This window comes from Apium graveolens, chromosome 10 (assembly GCF_009905375.1).
Source record: "Apium graveolens cultivar Ventura chromosome 10, ASM990537v1, whole genome shotgun sequence".
NCBI classification, from domain to species: Eukaryota; Viridiplantae; Streptophyta; class Magnoliopsida; order Apiales; family Apiaceae; genus Apium; species Apium graveolens.
The window spans coordinates 193,583,841-193,605,986 of record NC_133656.1 but is presented as its reverse complement, the minus strand read 5'-3'; the positions used below and the strand labels follow the sequence as shown (position 1 = coordinate 193,605,986).

General features: G+C 34.6%; 2 protein-coding genes and 4 non-coding genes across 6 annotated transcripts; all 6 read left to right on the top strand.

The window, feature by feature from the left end:
- The first annotated feature begins 8,520 nt into the window (after positions 1 to 8,520).
- Positions 8,521 to 8,934, top strand: LOC141691524 (uncharacterized). Its single transcript, XM_074496257.1, has one exon. The coding sequence runs from the start codon at positions 8,521 to 8,523 to the stop codon at positions 8,932 to 8,934; it is 414 nt and encodes a 137-aa protein (XP_074352358.1).
- Positions 8,935 to 18,419: 9,485 nt separating this feature from the next.
- On the top strand, positions 18,420 to 21,617 carry LOC141691031 (large ribosomal subunit protein P2-like). Its single transcript, XM_074495779.1, has 4 exons — positions 18,420 to 18,521; positions 18,614 to 18,726; positions 21,002 to 21,231; positions 21,361 to 21,617. The coding sequence occupies exons 2-4, from the start codon at positions 18,639 to 18,641 to the stop codon at positions 21,385 to 21,387; spliced, it is 345 nt and encodes a 114-aa protein (XP_074351880.1). The 5' UTR covers positions 18,420 to 18,521; positions 18,614 to 18,638; the 3' UTR covers positions 21,388 to 21,617.
- On the top strand, positions 19,380 to 19,503 carry LOC141694576 (small nucleolar RNA SNORD14). Its single transcript, XR_012563866.1, has one exon. It is a non-coding gene; the product is annotated as a small nucleolar RNA SNORD14 (small nucleolar RNA).
- Positions 19,710 to 19,834, top strand: LOC141694587 (small nucleolar RNA SNORD14). The gene has a single exon (XR_012563877.1). It is a non-coding gene; the product is annotated as a small nucleolar RNA SNORD14 (small nucleolar RNA).
- On the top strand, positions 20,156 to 20,279 carry LOC141694598 (small nucleolar RNA SNORD14). The gene has a single exon (XR_012563888.1). It is a non-coding gene; the product is annotated as a small nucleolar RNA SNORD14 (small nucleolar RNA).
- Positions 20,581 to 20,704, top strand: LOC141694610 (small nucleolar RNA SNORD14). Its single transcript, XR_012563899.1, has one exon. It is a non-coding gene; the product is annotated as a small nucleolar RNA SNORD14 (small nucleolar RNA).
- Positions 21,618 to 22,146: the final 529 nt, after the last annotated feature.

Here is a 22,146-nt window from a genome sequence, read left to right as displayed (position 1 = left end):
TTGAAAAATAGCTGCTCTGAGATCATTTATCTTAGCTTTTCTTATCTCCTGATCTATGTCAGAGGTTGCTTGCTTCACTGTCATATCAGAACTTACTACATCTTAACTCTGAACAATATGAGCCATGTCAGAGGTTGTTTGAAAAATCTTCTTATGCATCAGAGTAAGATTAACATCTTCTCCATCATCAGTTATTTCTTCATCCATGACTGGCATATAAATCTTTACAGGTTCATCAACTTTTTCTTTTCCCTTGGACCTTGGATCAATTTCCATTTGTGATTTGACTTTGATTGAATCAGAATTCGTTCTTTCCTTTATCACAATACCCTAGGTTTTGGAAATTTCTTTTCAACAACAGAAGCTTTAGATTTTATCTTGACACCTTCTGCTTTGAGTCTAGCTTCTTCATCCTTTAGACTCTCAAAGTCCATTCCTGGATTTTCTTTAAGAAATAACTCCTTTGAAATTTCTTCATCAAGTTCTAGATGTTCACCAGAACTTATCCTTTTACCAGTATCAGAACTTATTCTTCTCCCAGTATCAGAACTTGTTCCTTGAATTTTAATTCTAGCTTTACTTGATGAAAATCCTTTGCCTTGACCTCTATCCTTGTTAGAGTTTCCCTGGTCATCATTTCCATCATCCTTTCCCTTCAGTGTCTGAATAGATTTGCATTTGGACTTAATCACTTTCTCCCCCTTTTTGGCATCAGCAGGTAAAAGAAGAGAGACAAGCAATTCCACTGAGGATTGGATCTCATTGAGTTGATTTTGGTGAGAAGCTTGATTCTTCATAATTTCTTCAATTTGAGTTTGTTGCTTCTCCTGAGTTTTCTCAATGTAGGCAATTCTGTCAAAGGCTGGCTTGAAAAATCTGTTTTTTTCAAGTTTCACATTCATATCTTGCTGGATCAAAGTTTCTTGAATTTTGTTCACCGTGGCATGAGTTGTTGAGTGTTGAGCTTGAAGGTGCCTAGTACTCAATGCAGTAACTCTCAGTTGTGCCTTGAAATCATCATTTATCAGCATTTCATCAGCTTTTGCCAGATGCTCAGCAAGAATCTTTTCAGAAGGAACAAAACTAATTGTGTTCCATTCCTTAGTCCACTCCTTTCCTCTAGGAGTTTCACTCCAAGGTACTGGTGCTTCCTTAACAAACTTTTTGATTAGATCAACTTTATGAACTGTTTATTGAGATGCATGTCCTGATGGACCAGCTGCATCAGTATCTAAATTAGCAGCAACTTCACCAGTAGTTTCTTCATTGGCAGCATCAGAACTTGTAGATCCTGCAGTATCAGCATCCTATGATAAAACAGCAGTATGAGAGGCTATAGAGGCTTCAACATCATCCTCTAAATTCTGATCTGCAGCCAGGTTCTGATCAACATCCAAAATTGATGTTGTTGGTGGAGTGAGTTGAATTGGTGGAGCTTCCAAGTACAAAACCTCAGGCACAATCAAGTTATGAATATCAATTTCTTCAGTATGTACTGGATCAACTATAGGTGACATAGGAGGTGTAGGAATTCTGTCTTGAGCAGTTTCTTGTTGTGCAGAAGGAAGTGATTCAATGACAGTTGGTTATGTTGAGATCAGAGATTCCTGATCCCCTTCCTTAGCTGCTTCCACTACATACTCTGAATCTGACTCAACTATGTCCTTGCGAGCTCTCTATTTCTTCAACTTCTTCAAAGGTGGAGACACTATAGAAGCTTTATCATCAGAATTTAACTTTCTAAGCCTTTTGAGGGGCCTAGAACTCCCAGTTACGGTATCTTTCTGAGAAGTAACTTTCTCAGCTTCTACAACAACAGGTTCTGATATTTGAACATGTTCCTCATCATCTGATTCATCTCACAGAATAATTCTCCTTCTCTTCTGTTGAGTCTGAGGTACTTTCTTAGTCCTCTTGGGTTTGGAAGATGAAGGCTTCACTGTAGGATATGAAGGTTGAGGTTGAGAAGTTTGAGGTGTTTGTGTAGAGGTGGTAGGTGCTGATGGATGAGGTTCTGATGGTTGGACATCAGGATATAGTTCAGTGTATTTAACTGGATCATAGGTTATTAAAGCTTGTTTGACAGATAAAGGAACCAAGAGGGGTCTTAACACAACCTTCTTATTATCAGTAGATAATAAGTCATTAAAAGCTCTTTTAGCTAGTATGAATGATGGAATTAATTCACTAGCTGATTGGGGCTTATCATCACAACAAAAACTATAGATAAGCTGACAGAATCTAGCAAAGTAAACAGTATTTCTGTCTTCGTTCATTCTGTCCCCAATGAAACCTAAGACAACACTTGCATAATCAAAATCAGTTTGGTTAATAAGAGCATACCCGATTTGTTGGCTGAATAAGGGGATTGCATCAAAATTAGAACATTTGTTTGCAAAAGCCTTGGTTATGCAGTCAAAGATGAAACTCCATTCCCTCCGTATTTAAGATCTCTTTAACTGACCCAGCTTTGCCAATGTCCTCTCATACCCCAGACTGGCCATCATGTTTTGAAGAACTGGCTCTTCAACAGTAGAATAAACAGAGTTCTCAGGCAGCTGCAGTGCTTGTTGAACCGTAGCCAATGTCACGACATGCTCATCCTCCCCTGATGAAAAAATAATACTTGGGGACCCTTGAACACCACCATCATCATATACTCCGCTTCTCCATAACTCCAGCACTTGAGTACCATAGACTGTATCCGGTTCGGTCAGAGCGTACCCAATATCAGAACTAGGAAGAAAGTCCTGAATGAAATGAAGTTCTGATGGGGCTTCTGACTTGCTAAGAATAGCGAAGAAGTTATTAGGAACAAACTTAACTCCATCAAAAATTACATCTTTTGGTGCCATTTCTGTAAGAAATTAAGTGAGTAAGAGTATGTTTGCAAAGTGTTTGTAAAAAGTCCTGAGAGAAAAACAACTTCAGAAAATAAAAGAGAGAGAGAGAGAGAGAGAGAAAGAAAGAAAAAGAGATTTAAAATAGAAAAGTAAGTAAAAGATTAGAAAATCTTTTATCTCTCATATATATACTCTCTCCACTCAACAGTCATATTTTTGAAGCATGAGATGCACTTTACACCTGGCACCATGTGAACAGTCAGTAAACGGTTAGAATGAGAGTTAATGGGCACATAAAATAAGTAATAATTACCGTGCACATGCAGTTTTTTCAGGACATACACGTTAAACACTAACCCATAATGATTATGACTGTTTTATCTCACATTAACCAATATTCTGTAAAAATATTATCGTTCAGGTAATGACCAAAAATAAACCAAGTAAATAAATACTGCCACGTCAGCATCAAAACTTGATTATTATCAGGATTTAAAAGTCATCAGAATATGGCTCCTTAACTCGAAAAGTGAATGTGTATTCCTGTAATTCTTCACACAAATATTGATATGGTTTCATCAGAACTTAATCATCAGAACTTCCATCAAAACTTGTCCTCAGAATTTATGCAATCTGACACATAAACTGTTCATCTAAAATAACATTTATCACCACAGTAATTTTCATCATTCATATGGAGTGTATGTGTGTGCATTAAGCTAAATATCAGACAAAGAGTAAAGTCTGATTCACTTCAGTACATCTTAGAAATAAGGCATAACTAAGAAATTTACTCAAAATATGTCATTATTCTGAAGTCCACTTTAGAATGAGTTCATGCATGAGTCCACCTCAACTGTTTTGTGCTCATTTTATGCATATTTTGAAATTCTATTTTATAGTGGCTTCTCAGTATAAGTGAGTCACGACTCCTTATCAGAATTTATGCTGTTATCAGAGTATTTCTCCAGTAATCATAGAGTGTGAAAAGTCACCAAGAAATTTTATTTTGCTTTTCTAATGCATATTACTTAATACCAGCAATGCACTTGGGTCTTCCCTTCCATATTTTTACTCTAGATCTCAAAGGAGTACCTAATTTTTATTTCTTTTCTTTTCTTTTTCTTTTGATAAGTGAGGCTTATCAACACTTTCTTTAGGCGTAGTCACCACAGTTTCAATAGCATCAGAGTTTAATCCATCAAAGGTTGCAGTATCAGGATTTAGACTGTCAGGATTTACAGAATCAGAATTTAAAACTTCATTTTCGAATCTCGGCTGATCATGATCATTGAAATCTTCAAGTCCAGTAATCTTCTTATCATCAAAAGAGACATTGATAGATTTCATGACAACCCTTGTTCTTAAATTGTAGACTCTGAAGGCTTTTGTAGAAAGTGGATATCCAACAAAAATTCCTTCATCAGCTTTTATAACAAATTTGGATAACTGTTCGGGACGAGTCTTAAGAACAAAATACTTGCATCCAAATACATGAAAATACTTCAGATTTGGCTTCTTTTTCTTCACCATCTCATATGGTGTTTTTCCATGCTTGTTCATAAGTGTTGCATTCTGAGTAAAACAAGCAGTCTGCACAGCTTCAGCCCAAAAGTAGGTTGGCAACTTTGTTTCATCAAGCATAGTTCCTGCAGTTTTAATAAGAGTTCTATTCTTTCTTTCAACAACTCTATTTTGCTGTGGAGTTCCAGGAGCAGAAAATTCTTGCTTTATTCCATGGTCTTTACAGAACTCTTCCATGATCAAATTCTTGATCTCAGTGCCATTATCACTTCTTATGATCTTCACAGAATCTTTGACCAATTTATCCAGTTTCTTGACATGGTCAATCAAGATAGATGTAGTTTCACTTTTTGTGTGCAAGAAATACACCCATGTGTATCTGGTGAACTCATCCACTATGAGCATAACATATTTCTTCTTTGCAATAGACATGACATTAACTGGACCAAATAGATCAACATGTAGTAGGTGATAAGGCTCAAGAATTAATGATTCAGTCTTGCTCTTGAATGAAGATTTTTTTTGTTTTGCCTTCCGACATGAATCACAAAGGCCATCAGGAGCAAATACTGATTTTGGCAGTCCCCTCACAAGATCTTTCTTTACTAGTTCATTTATATTGTTAAAATTTAAATGAAAGAGTTTCTTGTGCCAATCCCAACTTTCTTCAATTGATGCTCTACTTAACATACAGATTGCAGAACCATCAGTACTTGTTGAAAGCTTGGCTTCATAAATGTTACCATGCATGTATCATTTCAGAACAACTTTGCCTGTAGATTTGCTTACAACTTCACAGTGTTCTTCAAAGAAATCCACATGATAACCTCTGTCACAAATTTGACTCACACTTAGCAGATTGTGTTTAAGTCTTGAGACCAGAGCTACTTTTTCAATGATGACATTCCCAAGATTGATATTGCCATATCCCAGAGTTTTTCTAATGTTGCCATCTCCATAAGAAACACCTGGGCCAGCTTTCTCCACAAAGTCTGATAGCAGGGCTTTATTTCCAGTCATATATCCTGAACATCCACTGTCAATAACTAGAATATTATTCTTGTTGCCCTGCAATCACAAAGACCACTAATGATTAGTTTTAAGGACCCAGACCTGCTTGGATCATTTGGCCTTTTTAAGCTTGTTAACATTTGCAGCAGATTTAGCATCAGAGTTTATGTTAACAGTTTTCTTATCAAAATTTGCAATATCAGACTCTGCATCAGAATTTACACTAGAAGGAATAATGCTAACTTTCTTTACATAATGTTTTATTTGATAATAATCATAGTACAAACTATGATATTCCTTACAAGTATAAATGGAATGCCATAAACTACCACAATGAAAATAAGGATTTTGTGGCTTATATCTAACAGACTGACACTTAACTCTTGATTTTGAAGGTAAGGAGTTTATATTCTTATTCTTCCTGCAAAAAGAAGCCAGATAATTAGAATTTCCACAGTTATGACATATTTTTCTAGGAGCATTAGGAACGGGCTTATAATTGTTACTTTTGTTCACACCTTCCTTTCAATTCCTATTTTTCCTAGGTGGCTTTACCTTGTTTACATTCTTAACATCTTTCAGCTTATGCTTAAGCTGTTTCTTAGTCATTAAGCCTATGTTAACTTCAGTTGGCTTATCCTGTTTAGGTTTGTCAGAAGTTACTTTCTCCTTAACTTCTGATTTCTCAATATCAGACTTTGCAGTTACAAAATTAACAGGATTTACCTTTGGTTTTTGTTTAACAACTATAGGCTCAATTTCTACAGTTCCCTTACTGTTCTTATCATCTCCATAACCTAAGCCCTCTTTCCAGTTACCACTACTAAGAATATCCTGAGTTGTTTTACTTAGTTCAAGTCCTGATAACCTCTCTTTCCTTTTCTAACTAAGTTTTTAGAGATTCATTCATTTTTAGCACTTCATCCCTAACATAAAAGGCATTATCTCTATCTTTCTGAGTTTGATGGAACATGACTAACTCTTTTTCTAAATAATTATTCCTCTTTTTATAAGCAAGATTTTCAGAAGTTAATCTATCACATGTTAAAGTTTGATATTTATAACTAATGAACATGGTCTTAAGATATCTTCTCAACTCAGTAATATCATCAGTATGAAATGCATATATAGTTTGAGGTACCTTTAAGTCAGCAGTATCAGAACTGCAATAAGCATTTGCCATCAAGGCATAGTTTTCCTCATCCTCAGAATCTGAAGCATCTGACCAGCTTTTATTCTTTGTGACAAGAGCCTTGCCTTTGTCACTTTTCCCTTTTCTGCAATCTGCAGATATGTGGCCTTTCTCACCACAATTGTAGCATTTAACATTTGAGTAATCTCCTCTGTCAGACTTTCCTCCTTTGCCTTCAGATTTTCTGAAACCTTTCTTATCAGAACTTGCACCTTTCCTGGAAAACTTCTTTCCTCTCCTGAATTTCCTGTATGCAATCTTTGTGATTCCTTTCACCATAAGAGCACACAGCTTCATCATCTCCTCATCAGGGTCCATCTCAGGTATACTTTCAGTTTCCGAGTCATCATCACTATCAGAACTTGATGACTCAGTATCAGACTTTGTGATGAGAGCCTTTCCCTTGCCTTTCTTTGAGGCAGCAACTTTGGGACTTTCCTCCTCATCCCTAAAAGCAACTGTCCTTGACTTTCTTCCATTCATCTTGCTTCTTTGTTCCATCTCAAGTTCACGAGTCTTGATCATCCCATAAATTTCATCAAGAGTTGTTTCATCAAGATTATAGCTGTCTCTTATTATTGTGGCCTTCAAATCCTATCTTTCAGAAAGAGCTAACAGGAATTTAAGATTTGAATCTTCAATATCATACTCTTTGTCAACTAGTGACAAATCATTCAAGAGTTTGACAAATCTGTCATATAAATCAGTTAATGACTCATCAGGCTTTGAGTCAAAGTGCTCATACTCTTGAGTGAGTATAGTCTTCATGTTCTTCTTGATTGAATCAGTTCCCTGATACCTTGTTTTTTCAAAGCATCCCATATTTCTTTTGCAGTCTTGCATTGAATTACCCTGTTTGACATAACATTATCAATGGCACTATGCAGCAAGTGTCTTACCTTTGCATCCTTCGCAATCGATGAGATATCTTCAGCAGTGTAATCATTTTTCTCCTTTGGTACAGACTTTGTTGGCTGACCTGCAACTTCCACAGAGAGTTTGGTTGGCATATGTGGTCCTTCATTAATCCTGTCGAGATATTCTGGATCTGTAGCTTCCAAAAACATAGCCATCTTCACTTTCCACATGGAATACTCAGAAGGTTTCAACATGGGAACTCTTATAGTCTCATATCGACTATGGGTTATGGTTTTTGGAGGTTCTTCAGTTTTGGTGAGCTTGGTTGGAGTTTCTTCTTTAAACATGATTGTTTTTGGATCTTAAACTATTTGTGTGTTAACAGATCGCCCTGATACCGCTTGTTAGGTCACACACACTGTAGAAGGGGGTTGAATACAGTGTTTAGCACAATTAAATTGAAATTAAGAACACGAGTAACTGAACACAGATTTTATTCAACACAATAAACTTTATTACAATATGGAACTATCCTCTCTCAGTGATGAATAAATTATCACGAGAGCTGCTAGGGTTACAAAAAATAATAACTTCGATAATGATAACACTTATAGTGTAAACCCTATGTCTGTGTTTTTATACTACACAGTTACAAGATAATGTTCTAATTGATATGGAATATAATTCTGCTTCCTAAAATATATCAACTAGTTATCTTTTTGTCCAAGTATTCTATTCTTCATAGAATTCCTTCTTCATGCATATTTCTTTCTGTCTTAGTCTCGTTCTTCTTTCCTTTCAATCAGCCGCCTGCCTTATCTGAAAGTCATCTTAAGTCCTGATAGTATCTCCTGATAAATATCTTCTGATAACTTAAGTTCTGATCACTTAAGTTCTGATATCTTAAGTTCTGTCTTCAGTATAAGTGTTGATTTCCATTTAAGTACTGATTTGTCCTGTTAGGTAAGATCTGAAAACTAAACACAAATCATATTACACATGACATTATTAAATATATCTAACAAGGTATCTTGTCACAATGGGCCCACACTGTTATCTTATTTGAAATTTTTGTCATATATTTCTCGTGACATGGATTTCATATGTTTTTCTTGTTACTACTTGCTAGTTAATGCATACGTTGCTAATATAACTGCCAACATGAACTCCATTCTTGTGCTTAACGACACAAACTTTAAGAGCTGGAAAGAGAACATTCTGCTAGTTCTCGGCTTCATGGATTTAGACTATGCTATAAGGAAAGAACAACCTGCTTCTCTTATAGATGAAAGTTCTGCTATAGACAAATTGAACTTTGAGAAGTGGGAGGGTTCTAATCGCATAAGTATAATGATGATAAAGCGCAACATTCCTGAGGCATTAAGGGGCGGTATGTCTAAGGACTCCGATGAGGTATTTGTGAAAGATTTCCGTGATGAGATTGAAAAGCGTTTTACGAAAAACGAAAAGGCTAAAACAAGTAAGCTTTTAGTTGATCTTGTCTAGATGAGGTATAACGCTAAAGGAAATATTCGAGAGTACATTATGGAGATGTCTAATATCGCTTCAAAACTTAAGGCACTGAGGCTTGATCTATCTGATGATTTGCTTGTGCATTTGGTACTTATCTCTCTTCCTGCCCAATACAGACAATTTATAGTGAGTTATAATACTCAGAAGGATAAATGGACTCTTAATGAGCTCATTTCATACTCTGTTCAAGAGGAAGATAAATTGAAGCGTGAAAAGACTAAAAGACTGAAAGTGCTCACGTTGCAACTACCTCAAAGGTTAACTACCGAAAGAGGGCTAAAGATAAAGAGACTGCAGCGGGAAAGTCACAGCCTAAGAAACAAAAGACTCGGGATCAAGCTGTTACATGCTTCTTTTGTAAGAAATATGGGCACGTGAAAAAGGAATGTCCCAAGTATGTTACATGGCGCATAAAGAAAGGTAGACTTTTTACCTTTGTTTGTTCTGAAGTTAATTTAACTTATGTACCTAGTAATACTTTGTGGGTAGATTCTGATGCTACTACTCACACAAATGTTTCTATGCAGGGTTGCATTTGGAGCCGGAAACCATGTGATGCTGAAAGATTCATCTATGTGGGTGATGGCAATGCAGTTGCGATTGAAGCCATTAGCACTTTTAGATTATCTTTTGAAACTGGTCATTTTGTTGAATTAAGAGAGACTTATGTAGTACCGTCTTTTAGGCGGAATTTGGTTTCTATTTCTGTTTTGGACAAATATAATTACTCTTGTTCATTTTGAGATAATAAATTCAGTCTTTTTCTTATTTCTTCTCTTGTTGTGACCGGTTCCTTGATTGATAATTTATATATGTTGAATACAATTGCTTCATCTAACGAAACCTTGCAAATAACATCAAGAGGTACGAAAAGAAAATGATCTAATGAGAATTCCGCTATGTTGTGGCATAAGTGTTTAGGTCATATCTCCAATGCGAGACTACAAATAAAAGGAAGTTTAGTGCCAACATGAGTATTGGTATCTTATAGCTGATACATACTGATATATGTGGTTTTTTCCTACAGCTTCTTGGAATGACCAACAGTATTTTATCACTTTTATAGACGACTATTCTTGATATGGGTACTTATACTTAATTCATGAAAAGTCACAATCTCTGGACGTTTTTAAGGTCTTCAAAGCTGAAGTTGAAAAATAACTTGGTAAGACAATTAAAGCTGTCAAATCTGATCGTGGTGGTGAATACTACGGTCGGTACGACGGATCCGGTGAACAGCGTCCTGGGCCTTTTGTAAAATTCTTAGAGGAATGCGGAATCGTCCCACAATACACAATTCATGGGAAACCACGCATGAATGGTATTGCCGAGGACGAAACAGAACGCTTAAGGACATGGTAAGAAGTATGATTAGTCATTCTTCTTTACCAGAATCGCTCTGGGGAGATGCACTTAAGACTGCAGCCTACATACTAAATAGAGTACCTAACAAAGCAGTAGACAAATCCCCTTATGAACTATATACTAAGCAGAAACCCGGTGTTAAGCATTTACATATTTGGGGTTGTCCAGCTGAGGCAAGGCCGTATAGGCCACATGAAAATAAGCTGGACTCAAGAACTGTTATTTGCTACTTTGTGGGGTATCCTGAAAGGACAAAGGGTTTCAAGTTTTATAATCATTTATCAAAGTCCTTTTTCGAAAGGGGAAATGCAAGATTTCTTGAGGATGTTGTGTTTAAAGGGAGGGATAAAGTTAAGGATGTTGTCTTTGAGGAAGAATCTGTTCCTTTGCCTCATATAGTTCAAGACAACAACGTGGATATATCTATACCACCTCCTACTGAGAATCAAAATGATGCTCAAGAAGAGCAAACTCAACGACCTAAGGAAGAAGTGCCACTTAGGCGATCCACTAGAGAAAGAAGGAGTGCAATTCCAGATGATTATATTGTATTTCTTCAAGAGCATGAGTTTGACATAGGGGTGATAAAAATTGACCTTATCAATTTCCAACAAGTCAAACGAAGTGCAAATTGTGAAAAATGGATTGATGCCATGAATGATGAGATGGAATTCATGAAAGTCAATGACGTTTGGGATCTTGTCGAGTTGCCTGAAGGTGTGAAACCAATCGGTTGTAAATGGATATTTAAAACCAAAAGGGATTCTAAAGGCAACATCGAGAGATCTAAAGAACGTCTAATGGCAAAAGGTTATTCTCAAAGGGAAGGCATTGACTATAAAGAAACTTTCTCTCCAGTATCATCGAAAGATTCTTTTAGAATAATAATGGCAGTTGTGGCTCAATTTGATTTAGAGCTACATCAGATGGATGTTAAAACAACTTTTCTCAATGGTGACATTGATAAAACCATATACATGACACAACCAGAAAACTTTGAAATAGGTGATTCAAAGTCTATGGTTTATAAACTTAAAAAGTCCATCCATGATGTAAAGCAAGCTTCCCGTCTATGGAATCATAAATTTCATCAGACTATTATCTCATACGGTTTTAAGTCAAATGTTGTTGAAAAATGAATTTATCACAAGTTCAATGGGAGTAAATTTATATTTTTGGTGCTCTATATCGATGACATATTATTGGTATGTAATGATATAGGCTTATTACACGAAACTAAGATATTTCTATTAAATAATTTTGAGATGAAAGATCTTGTGATGCCTCTTTTGTATTAGGAATTCAGATACATCGAGATCGCTCTCGAGGTATCTTTGGGTTATCACAAAAGAGCTATATCGAAAAAGTACTTTCCAGGTTTGGCATGAAAGATTGTGCACATATAAGTACTCATGTTGCTAAGGGTAAAAAAATTAGTTTGAAACAGTGCCCCAAGAATGATCTCGAAAGAAAAGAGATGCAGAACATTCCATATGCTTCGGCTATTGGGAGTCTTATGTACGCTCAAGTTTGTACCCGTCCATATTTGGCATTCATTGTGGGTATTGAGTAAACCCGAAATGGATCATTGGATTGCAGTCAAAAGGGTTATGAGGTACTTGCAAGGAACAAAAGATTATATGCATGTTTATCGTAGATCGGAAAATTTGGAGGTCATTGGGTATTCCGACTCTGATCTTGGTGGTTGTATCGATACAAGAAAATCTACTCCCGGTTATGTTTTCATGTTAGCTGGGGGAGCTATATCTTGGAAAAGTGCTAAGCAGTCACTCATAGCTTAATCTACCATGGAAGCAGAATTTATAGCTTGTTATAAAGTAACCAATCATGCTATATGGTTGCGGAATTTTGTCACAGAATTGCGGGTTGTAGATGGAATTGAAAGGCCATTGAAAGTATATTGTGATAATCGTTTTGCAACTGAGTTTTCGAACAATAATGGAAGCTCTGAAGCTTCAAAACATATAGATATTAAATATCTAGTTGTTATAGAGAGAGTGCAAAATCAGATAGTATCCATTGAACACATATGAACAAACTTTATGCTAGCAGACCCACTAACTAAAGTTTTGACACCTAAGGTCTTTTATGGGCATATTTCTCATATGGGTATTGTCTCGTTGGAGGATATTTAGTTTTAGTGGGAGTTTGTTTTTTTTATTTTTTGATACTTGTTTTTATTGACACTACTATGATACATTATGTATTTTCAGTTCCCTGTATAATGAAGTTATATTTATTATTTTATTTATTCTCTCTGTTGCTCTAAATGAGTTCTCTTTCAGTTCCGGTTTGACATAAATATTGAAAGAATTAAGTTTGATCTCACTAAGGTATTTAAGGATCAATTGGAAATAGGCATGATTGAGATCACATTGCATGTATTTCCAGTTACATATCCATGCTTGATCTATGTCATTGAATATATTTGTGTAGTGATCATTGAGGATCAAGTTACGCTAATGTGACAAAGGTCGCTTTGGTTCTATATTTATAAATGAGATGGACCAGATTGTTTTATGAAGATGTTCTAAAGGATAAACAAATTTTGTGCGCACATATGGTTATTGAATGTAATTGTTATTTGGAATAATTTGTGCCCAAGTGGGAGATTGTTAGATTATTTTTATAATCTATATATTATGGGCTTACAAATTAAAACAATTATATTTAATTATTTATTCTATATTCGGACTAATTAAGTGGTCTAAAATAAAGAGTCCAAAGACATCTTATTGGGTATAGGCTATGTAATGTGTAATACCCATAGTAAGCCTTATTAGGGTTAATTGGGTCTAATTAGGCTACTATATAAAGAACATAATAGGGTCTTGGTCCCCAAGGCTATTCACAACCTCTACTCCTCCATTCCCATCAGTTTGAGTGAGATACGGCTAGAGGCGAATCAAGTCCGTGGAAGATCAAGTCCCACAATCCGTAATCAAGAAGGAGGATATACGAGTTCCACGATCAAGTCTCTCATGCGTATTTAAATTCAAGAGCTATGGAATCAGGTACGCTTCCGCACTACAGTTTATTGTGTAACCTTGATAATATCGCATACGATGATCCGTGATTATATATTTAGTTCTAACATAGTGTACTTACGATAATTATATGTAATTATTGTTAAAATACCGTCAATTCAGGTGGAAGGACGGGTACTAGAAGTGTTACATGGTTCCGCTTAGGGGCGCACGGTGCGATTTGGTTCGGTTGGAGGGTAAAAATCAAACCAAACTACAAATTACGATTTTTCAATATCTCTATCTGCAACCAAACCACTGGTATATAAAAACTAATCAAATCCACATACGTAATTGTGGTTGGTTGCGATTGGTTTTGCATTTCAACCGCTCAAATATAAAAAAAAACAAACTTCAATAAATATTGCATGTGGAAATTATAAGCCTTTTACAAAAGAAATTCAATAAACTTAAATGAAAAATAAATTCAGTGGTGTAGTAACCTATTACAAAACAAAAACTAATCTTAGAGTATAACAGTTGATGCAAAACCTTCCGCACTTTATTTATATTGGGCCAAGTCCAAGTTTTAATACTTGAGTGATTTTATTTATATGTATATTTTAAATATTTTTAAAAAAATATATTAATATATATATAATATGCGGTTGCAGTTGAATTTTTGCGGTTTTTAAAAGAATGAAACCGCAACCAACCCGCAAATTAATGGTTATCTAAAATTACATCCACAACCACCGCGTTTTGCGATTAACTGTAATACGCAGATCAATTACGGGTGATTTTTGCGGTTGATGCGGTTGAGCGCATTAAACGTACAACCTAGTTCCGGTATACCCACGATGATTATTAGTAATTCATTGCTGAATCGATAAAGATTTGTTGGGATGTTCATTAACGAATGTCTCAATATTTGCTATTCACTTATATATCAGATCAATCAATCTAATGTCAATAATGTAGACTTAAAGATAATCGTGAAGACTGTGACGTAAAGAATATGATGTTAGAAATAATGTTAGTGAAAATTATTAATAGGTGGTTGCTATACAATCACTTTTGAAGAAACTAAAGTGAAGATTTCAATTTTTTGTTAATAATATAAACGAAATCAATGTACTAAGTTGTCCACAAAGTGCAAGAAAAAATATTCACAAAATTAGAGTCACGTAGGAAATAGAAGTAGAATCATTGTCATATTACATTATCGATGTTAAAAGTTTGGGTTTGTGGAAATAATAATGAAATGTATATATAATACAAAAAATATAAGTTAAAAATTGAATATCTGATTAAGTACATTTAAATGATGAAAATTGCATAATCTCCATTAAAATAATGAGATTTTCCTAAAATTACTGTCTAGGAATAAAAAGTTCCACTTACTATTTTAAATATGTCTTGGTATATACGTTAAAAACTTATATCTTATAAGTACGTTCTTCTATAATTAAAGTTGATATTAAGATGGAACACATGAAGATGATATGCCACATATATTATCTACGAGTGTTATTATCTTAATTCGTAAGAGTTGTAAAGCACAGAGAAATTATTTAATTTAAACTTGTATGTTATTCACAATTTAATATTCATATTGATAAGGGACTCTATGTGTATACTCTTTTTTTCGTAGTTAACCCGCAGCCGCTACCCTTCGGGTGCGCACTGGGTAAACCCTACGGGCTCACGTAATAGCCTGCAAACCACGTGAACCCGGGTAAACCGCATTTAAGCGACATGCTCTGACTCAGGAGACATAATAATAAATTCTACTCCCGTGAGATTCGAACCTGTAACCAGTAGGATAGTTATCCCCACTTTAACCAAATGAGCCAACCCTTCCGGGCCTCTACGTGTATATTTTTGTTATATAAAATTGAGTGAGTGATTTGGGCAACGTGTCTGAATATGAAACACACATAATATACAAAAAATATCATATAACATTCAAATCCACAACCGAATGTATACCAGACTTAATAATCAATCATAGATTAGTCTAAAAATTACAAACTCGAGACATGTTAGTTAGTAAATATCTATAAACGCCCTAAATACTTTATTTTTATCGATATGTGATGTTATAGACACATCCCTTATTGCGCCGACGTCCTTGTCGAGCCCGCAAACACACCCACGAAATTCGGGCAACGATACTCTGATACCATTTATAACATATAAATTTACAACTGAATGCTTATCGGATTCAATGGTCCTTCACATGTCAGTTCAAATAAGTTAGCGATATAAGATACAAATGCCATTTTTATTCTTATTTCGATATTTATTATTAGTATTAAATAATTACTTAACTTGACCCTATGCACATGCCCATGCGGAAACAAAAGTGTCACAATAATTAAGCTTCGAATTTTAGTAAGTATTATATTTAAAAGCACAAAATATAGAACTCACAGGAATAGCTTGAAATCATTGTTTATATAGAGTCGCCAAGGCGACATCATGCCATTAAGGCGTGTAAAAATGTCATGGCGTCCACCTTGTCAGTTTACTTGTTATGTGACGTCAAAACGACGTGATTTGGCGTCAACATGGCGTTCTTGACCGCCAGGGTGTCAGACCAAACAAAATATGGCACAAAATGTATTAGTAAAAAGTGGCCCAACATGCCCAAAATCACACACATATATATGCGCACACACTATAACTTATAGCCTATTTACTAAAAATCTTAATTAAGAACATAATTTTCTATGACAAAAATAAAGAGGTCTTTTGTGTTCTATCCACCAGATACTTTTTTGTTCTTTATCTTTTTTCTTTTTCTTCAATTTCTTAATATATATGTTTTGATTAATACTTATACTTATTTATAATAACACTGTGCACACCACATGTCTGGTTATATTCCTATCTGTATAGCAATGTTGTTTATAAAATAATATATTTGGACAAGGATGAGCATATGACCTATTTTAATTTATTATACCCGGCGAAACACTAAATATGTCTTTTACGTTTAACGTTATTAGGACCGTACATTCAATTTTATTTAGAATTTATATATTTTATATTTAATTTATGCATATACAAACAATATATATCAAATATACGTAACTATATATAACATCCATTTTATCAGCCATGACATCGTGACCCCCTACTAGCGACTTATCGTCATTGCACCATATAAACAATGCTTAAAATATTGGGATTTGTATAAATAATTGTGATGTATCCTTATGCAACAATAAAAGAATTCGTGTCATAGTAGTAATTAAGAACTCATGTGACAATGTTTTATTTGCACTGATATGAAAAGTAAGAGGTTGCTGATCACTAGAAATCGTAAAGTGAAAATCTATATTATTTAAGGTCTCAGTTTTAACCAGTAAGCGGTATAATATTACAAATGTAATTATAGAATATCATCATCCAACCATCATATCAAAAGTCACAAAACCTTCAATTTACAATATTTAAACGACATGTTAAATAGAGAATGTATTATTACACGTCAAAAAGGACGGTAATTACGTCGATCCTTACATTATCAGAATTGTTTCGTTTGCCGCCTAACAAGTTTAGGGTTATGAAAAATGTAACTCTACCAAGATAACGTTTTATGTAGCCGTGGGCAAATTATCTTTAAATTAATGTCATATTCTTTTCTTATAAAAAATTTAAATTTAGAAAAATGAGTATAATATTACAGGAAAGTCGTGTATGTGATAGGTAAAAATATTGCGCCAATTTTTTTGGGATGAAATAAATAAAATATCACAAAAAATGCGTACTTGAGAATAAAATAAATGAAAAATAAGAATTTGATAAATGAATCTACATTATACTAAAACAAAGTACGGCTTATGTCATATTTGCTGATGTGTCAAACTCTTCTTTAAGCGCTTACATCATCAAGTCATATGTGTCAAACTCTCATTAATTTTGCTATGTCATATTCCCTTAACAATTCCCTCCTCATTTAATTAACCTTCAATTTCTCTCTCTCTTTCATTTATTATTTCTCCGCTAATTCTATCTCTTACCCATTTTTCATTTCTCTATTACTCATTTCTTATAATCTTTCTTCCTTATTTTTATATTCTTAAATTAATAACTTTTAATAGTTTCATTTTCTTCACTAATTTTATCATATTCAAAATTAATTTTAGTTACACAAATATTAATTATTATATGTTTTGTATTTAATAAAAAGTTGATAATCAATTTTTTAGTTTGGGTAATATCATTTTTTAAGTTTTTATGTTTATATTTCATTATATTCTCATTGGTATGTAATAAAAATATTATATTTATATTTATTATTCAAATTCAACTATTTTAAAATAATTTTTATAAAACAATTATATTATAATCGGGTATCGGCCCGAGAACTAATCTAGTAAATTTATTAAAATAATAATATTTTCATTTTGATATAAACAAAATTGATAAATTTTTACTTTCGAAATAATATGCTGCCAGGTTTAACCGTACAACCAAGTTTCATTGGCAAGAAGAAGTTAATGGGCGTGTTTGGGAAATTTATTAAGTGAGTCCGCAACAACTTATCGATGAGTGTTTGTCTACCAAATTTATAAGTTCAATTTACAACTTATAATCTGATAAGTTGAATGTTAGCAATGACATATTTTTTCTCAACTTATTTTGATTTTTTGTTTTGTTTATTAACTTTAGTTTTTAAAAATATATTTTTAAATGTTAACCTAACTTAAAATTCAAGAGTTAAGATAATTATATTTAAAAATTATTTATTTTAGTTTATTTAAATAAAAAAAATTCTGACTTATAAGTTAAAACTTATAAGCATTTATCAACTTATCACTTATAAATCACTTATTCGATTTAAGTCGTAACTTACTTATTTTAAGATTTTCCAAACGGACCAAATATTGTTTGTAAAGGTCGTCTCATGTGTGGGCTGCAAAATGAAACTGTACTCTGGACTTCTCCAGCGGGCCTAACCGCTTCTCAGCCCAAAGAAACCATAATTTTCACTTAAAAGACATAAATACCCTTCTCAGCCAACACTCCATAAGGAACCACTTGTAAATAAAACCAAAACAAAGGGCAAAACTGTAAAAACAGAAAAACAAAAAACCCTAACAATGTGCATACCCACAAATATAAAAAGCCCTAGAATTGTACAAGACACTGGCCGCCTGAAGCGTTGTATCTATAATCTCAATCATCAATCACCAGGTGAGAAATCTGTAGCTCCATTTCATATTAATGTATGTATAGTTTTATGTATATTGTGTGTATTTGTGATGGATATGTGTGTATAATTGCAGGGAGAGAGAGAAAGAGAGAGAGAGGATGAAGGTTGTAGCTGCTTATTTGTTGGCTGTTCTTGGTGGTAGCACTTGTCCTACCGCAGAGGATGTGAAGAGTATTCTTGGATCAGGTACTTGTTTTAGAGATTTGTATGTGTTTATGTGTGTGTGTGATTGTGTAATTTTTCGTGAATTGTGTTTTTTTTTCGAAATGATTAGTGGATTGATTGGTCGTGTGTAAATGTTGATAGTAGGTATTGAAATGTGTGCGAGAGAGAGAGAGATTGAGAGAGATTATTGATTGTGTAATTATGAGAGAGAGGGAGAGAGGAAGAGGGGGGGGGGAGATGGAGAGAGATTGTTAATTGTGTGAGGATAAGAGAGATAGAGACAGATAGAGAGGTTGTTAATTGTGTTAGGTAAGAGAGATAGAGAGAGATTGAAAAGATTGTTAATTGTGTTCATGTTAAGAGAGACAGAGAGAGATATATAAATAGATTTATAATTTTGTTTGGGTTAAGAGAGATAGAGACATTGGGAGAGATTGTTAGTTGTATTGGTAAGAGATCCTGAGAGGGTAGAGTGATTGTTCATTGTGTTACTATTAAGAGAGATACAGACACAGAGAGATATTTGTAATTGTGTTATGGTTAAAAATGAATTTTAACTTGGTTAAAATAAATTATGATGATTGTGGTTCTCTTTGACATGTTCGTGGATTTAGGATTTGTTATATTATTAGATGTTGATGTGTGAGAAATGTGATGGATTAAGCTAGTGGCGGGGTCTGTGATGATATTCATTAAGGCTTGTTTCTCAGAGACATTCGCAGTGGCCGCCTAAGATCTTTCGCCTTCGCCAGGCTTGAGAGATAATGCTGTTTTATCCTTCCTTGGATGTCTGAGACCCCTAGCATCCCTCTGTCTCCTTATATGTATTTTTCTATGTTTGTACATGTATATTTCTATATCAGTTGTAAATGTAGATTAGTTTCACTTTGTTACTTGGGAGCTGCGAGGATACCGTACATGGCTGATTATATTATATTTTGATGCGTATTTATTATTTGCTAGAGGTTGATTTGCATGTTATTTATCGGTTTGATCCAAGCTGGGTTCTGTGATGATATTAGTTAAGGCTTGTTTCTCAGAGACATTCGCAGTGGCCGCCCAAGATCTTTCGCCTTTGCCAGGCTTGAGAGATAATGCCGTTTTTATTCTTCCTTGGATGTCTGAGATCCCCAGTGTATCTGTTTCTGTACATATCTTTTACTATATGCATGTGTCTTTGTTTAGCGATATTTATATAATCACTGCCACTAGAAGTTTTTTTTAATCCTAGGCTGATGAAAGTTTGTAATCAATAGGAGTTCTTATTGATAAACTGTTTTTTAGCACTGTTCGTAGTCGGGGAATCATCTTTATTAGCTTATGGGATGAATATGATAAATAATTACATGATTTTTTTTTATATTTGCCTCGATTAAACTTTTCTGTTTAACTGTTAGCTCGAATGATTTGTATTCTTGATTTTGTTTGAGACCTTGAGCTCTATATGTATTGTCAATGATGAGAATCCTAAGGCTTGTTTCTCAAAAACATTCGCAGTGGCCGTCTAAGATCTTTCGCCTTCGCCAGGCTTGAGAGATAATGCTGCCTTGTTCCTTCCTTGGATGTCTGAGATCCCCCAGATTTTCTCTATTCCTGTCTATATATTTGCCTTTGTGCATGTTCTTTGTCTGTGTGAAATATATAAAATAGGAAAATGTCAGTATTGGTATTATAATGCTTCCACGTCTATTGAAGCCACCTGCATATAGCCAGGAAGAAACTTGATCCATTCCAGTTAGTTTTGGTGTCTCCTGATTTGACAAATTTGATGCATTTTGTTACTTTTCGGTCTTCAAAATATATTAAAATTATTATTGTGTTATTTTAGTTCCTTGTATTTTCTTGATATTCTGTACTTGGAATGTAAGTTCTAGATTTCGATGATGAGAATCCTAAGGCTTGTTTCTCAGAAACATTCGCAGTGGCCGCCTAAGATCTTTCGCATTCGCCAGGCTTGAGAGATTATGCTGCTCTATTCCTTCCTTGGATGTCTGAGCTTGATCGCTTGAGCTTCTGCTCCGTGTTCTGTTTAATGACACTTTATTTGTTATTAAAATCTACTTCAAATATTTATTTTGCATGACTGCAAAGCTGTCACATTTGCTTATATTTCTAATGTTTATTATGATATTAAAGTCTCCTCTTGTAAATGGTGGAAATTGCAACACTTGCTTGTTTGTTTTTGCAATTTGGTCATCTGGGTTCTCTTCATTGAAAGTAATATGTTGTAATCTTTGATGACAAGGTCTTGTGGTTTCCATATGTTATAACGAATTGACAATTGGTGGATTTGCAGTTGGAGCTGATGCTGATGATGACAAGATTGAGCTTCTACTCTCTGAGGTCAAAGGAAAGGACATCACTGAGTTGATTGCATCTGGGAGGGAGAAGTTGGCTTCCGTACCTTCAGGCGGCGGTGGTGTTGCTGTTTCTGCAGCTGCTTCCGGTGGTGGTGGTGGTGCTGCTGCACCTGCTGCAGAAGCCAAGAAAGAGGAGAAAGTCGAGGAGAAGGAAGAATCAGATGATGTAAGCCGTGTTCTTTTTACCGACTTTATACTTATGAAAAATATTGAACGAATGTACTTATGAATTATTATATGATTATTACGTTTTAAGTGAATCATGTTCTTACCGGAATTCATTATTTCATTGCAGGACATGGGTTTCAGTCTCTTTGATTAGGGCGTTTAGTAGGTGCTGCAAACTCAGTCAAATTTTAATCCTTTGATTTGGTGCAAAAGGCAATTTTGATTGTTTGTGGTGTAATCTCTGGTAGTACACAACCTTTAAGGTTTTGTTAGATACTTTCTTGTTTGTAGTAAAGTGGAAGTTGTAAACGAAATTTATCTTTAAAGCTGTTGCAGTGAACTGATGGTATATCCCTTTGAGGTATTGAGTTTTGTTATAATTTCCCTGGAGTTGTCACATAGACCTCTTAGTTGAATCTTGAATCTTACTGTTAACATTTTTTAGGTGAATGTTGACCTTACTGTGACATTTGATCAGTTTGATGAGCTTTGTAAAATGCAAAGCACCCTTTTTAAATTGATTTTTAATTAGTAGTAGTATTTTAATTGAATCGAACGCCACATGGATGTGTATGCGTGCAAGTTTCTATTGTTCCTTTTGTTTATCAATCAAATAGTTGATCTAAAACAGGTTAATTTGCTTGAAGTTACAATTAATTGTAACCCCCTTACTTGTTCATGTTTTTTTCAGTGTAGTGATTAAATACATTCATGTAGTGACAGATAGAGCCGGCTATACAGGCGAACCGAACACGAATTAGGATTTCAGAAACCGCGAACGGACCGGCCCGGCACGTGAACCGGGCCGTGTAATTCGTGAACGAGTAAGAAACTGTTTTAGTCGTTATTCGGCCCGTGTATTCGTAAGTCGGCCCGTGTAATTCGGCGAATTGGCGAATAATTCGGCCCGAGT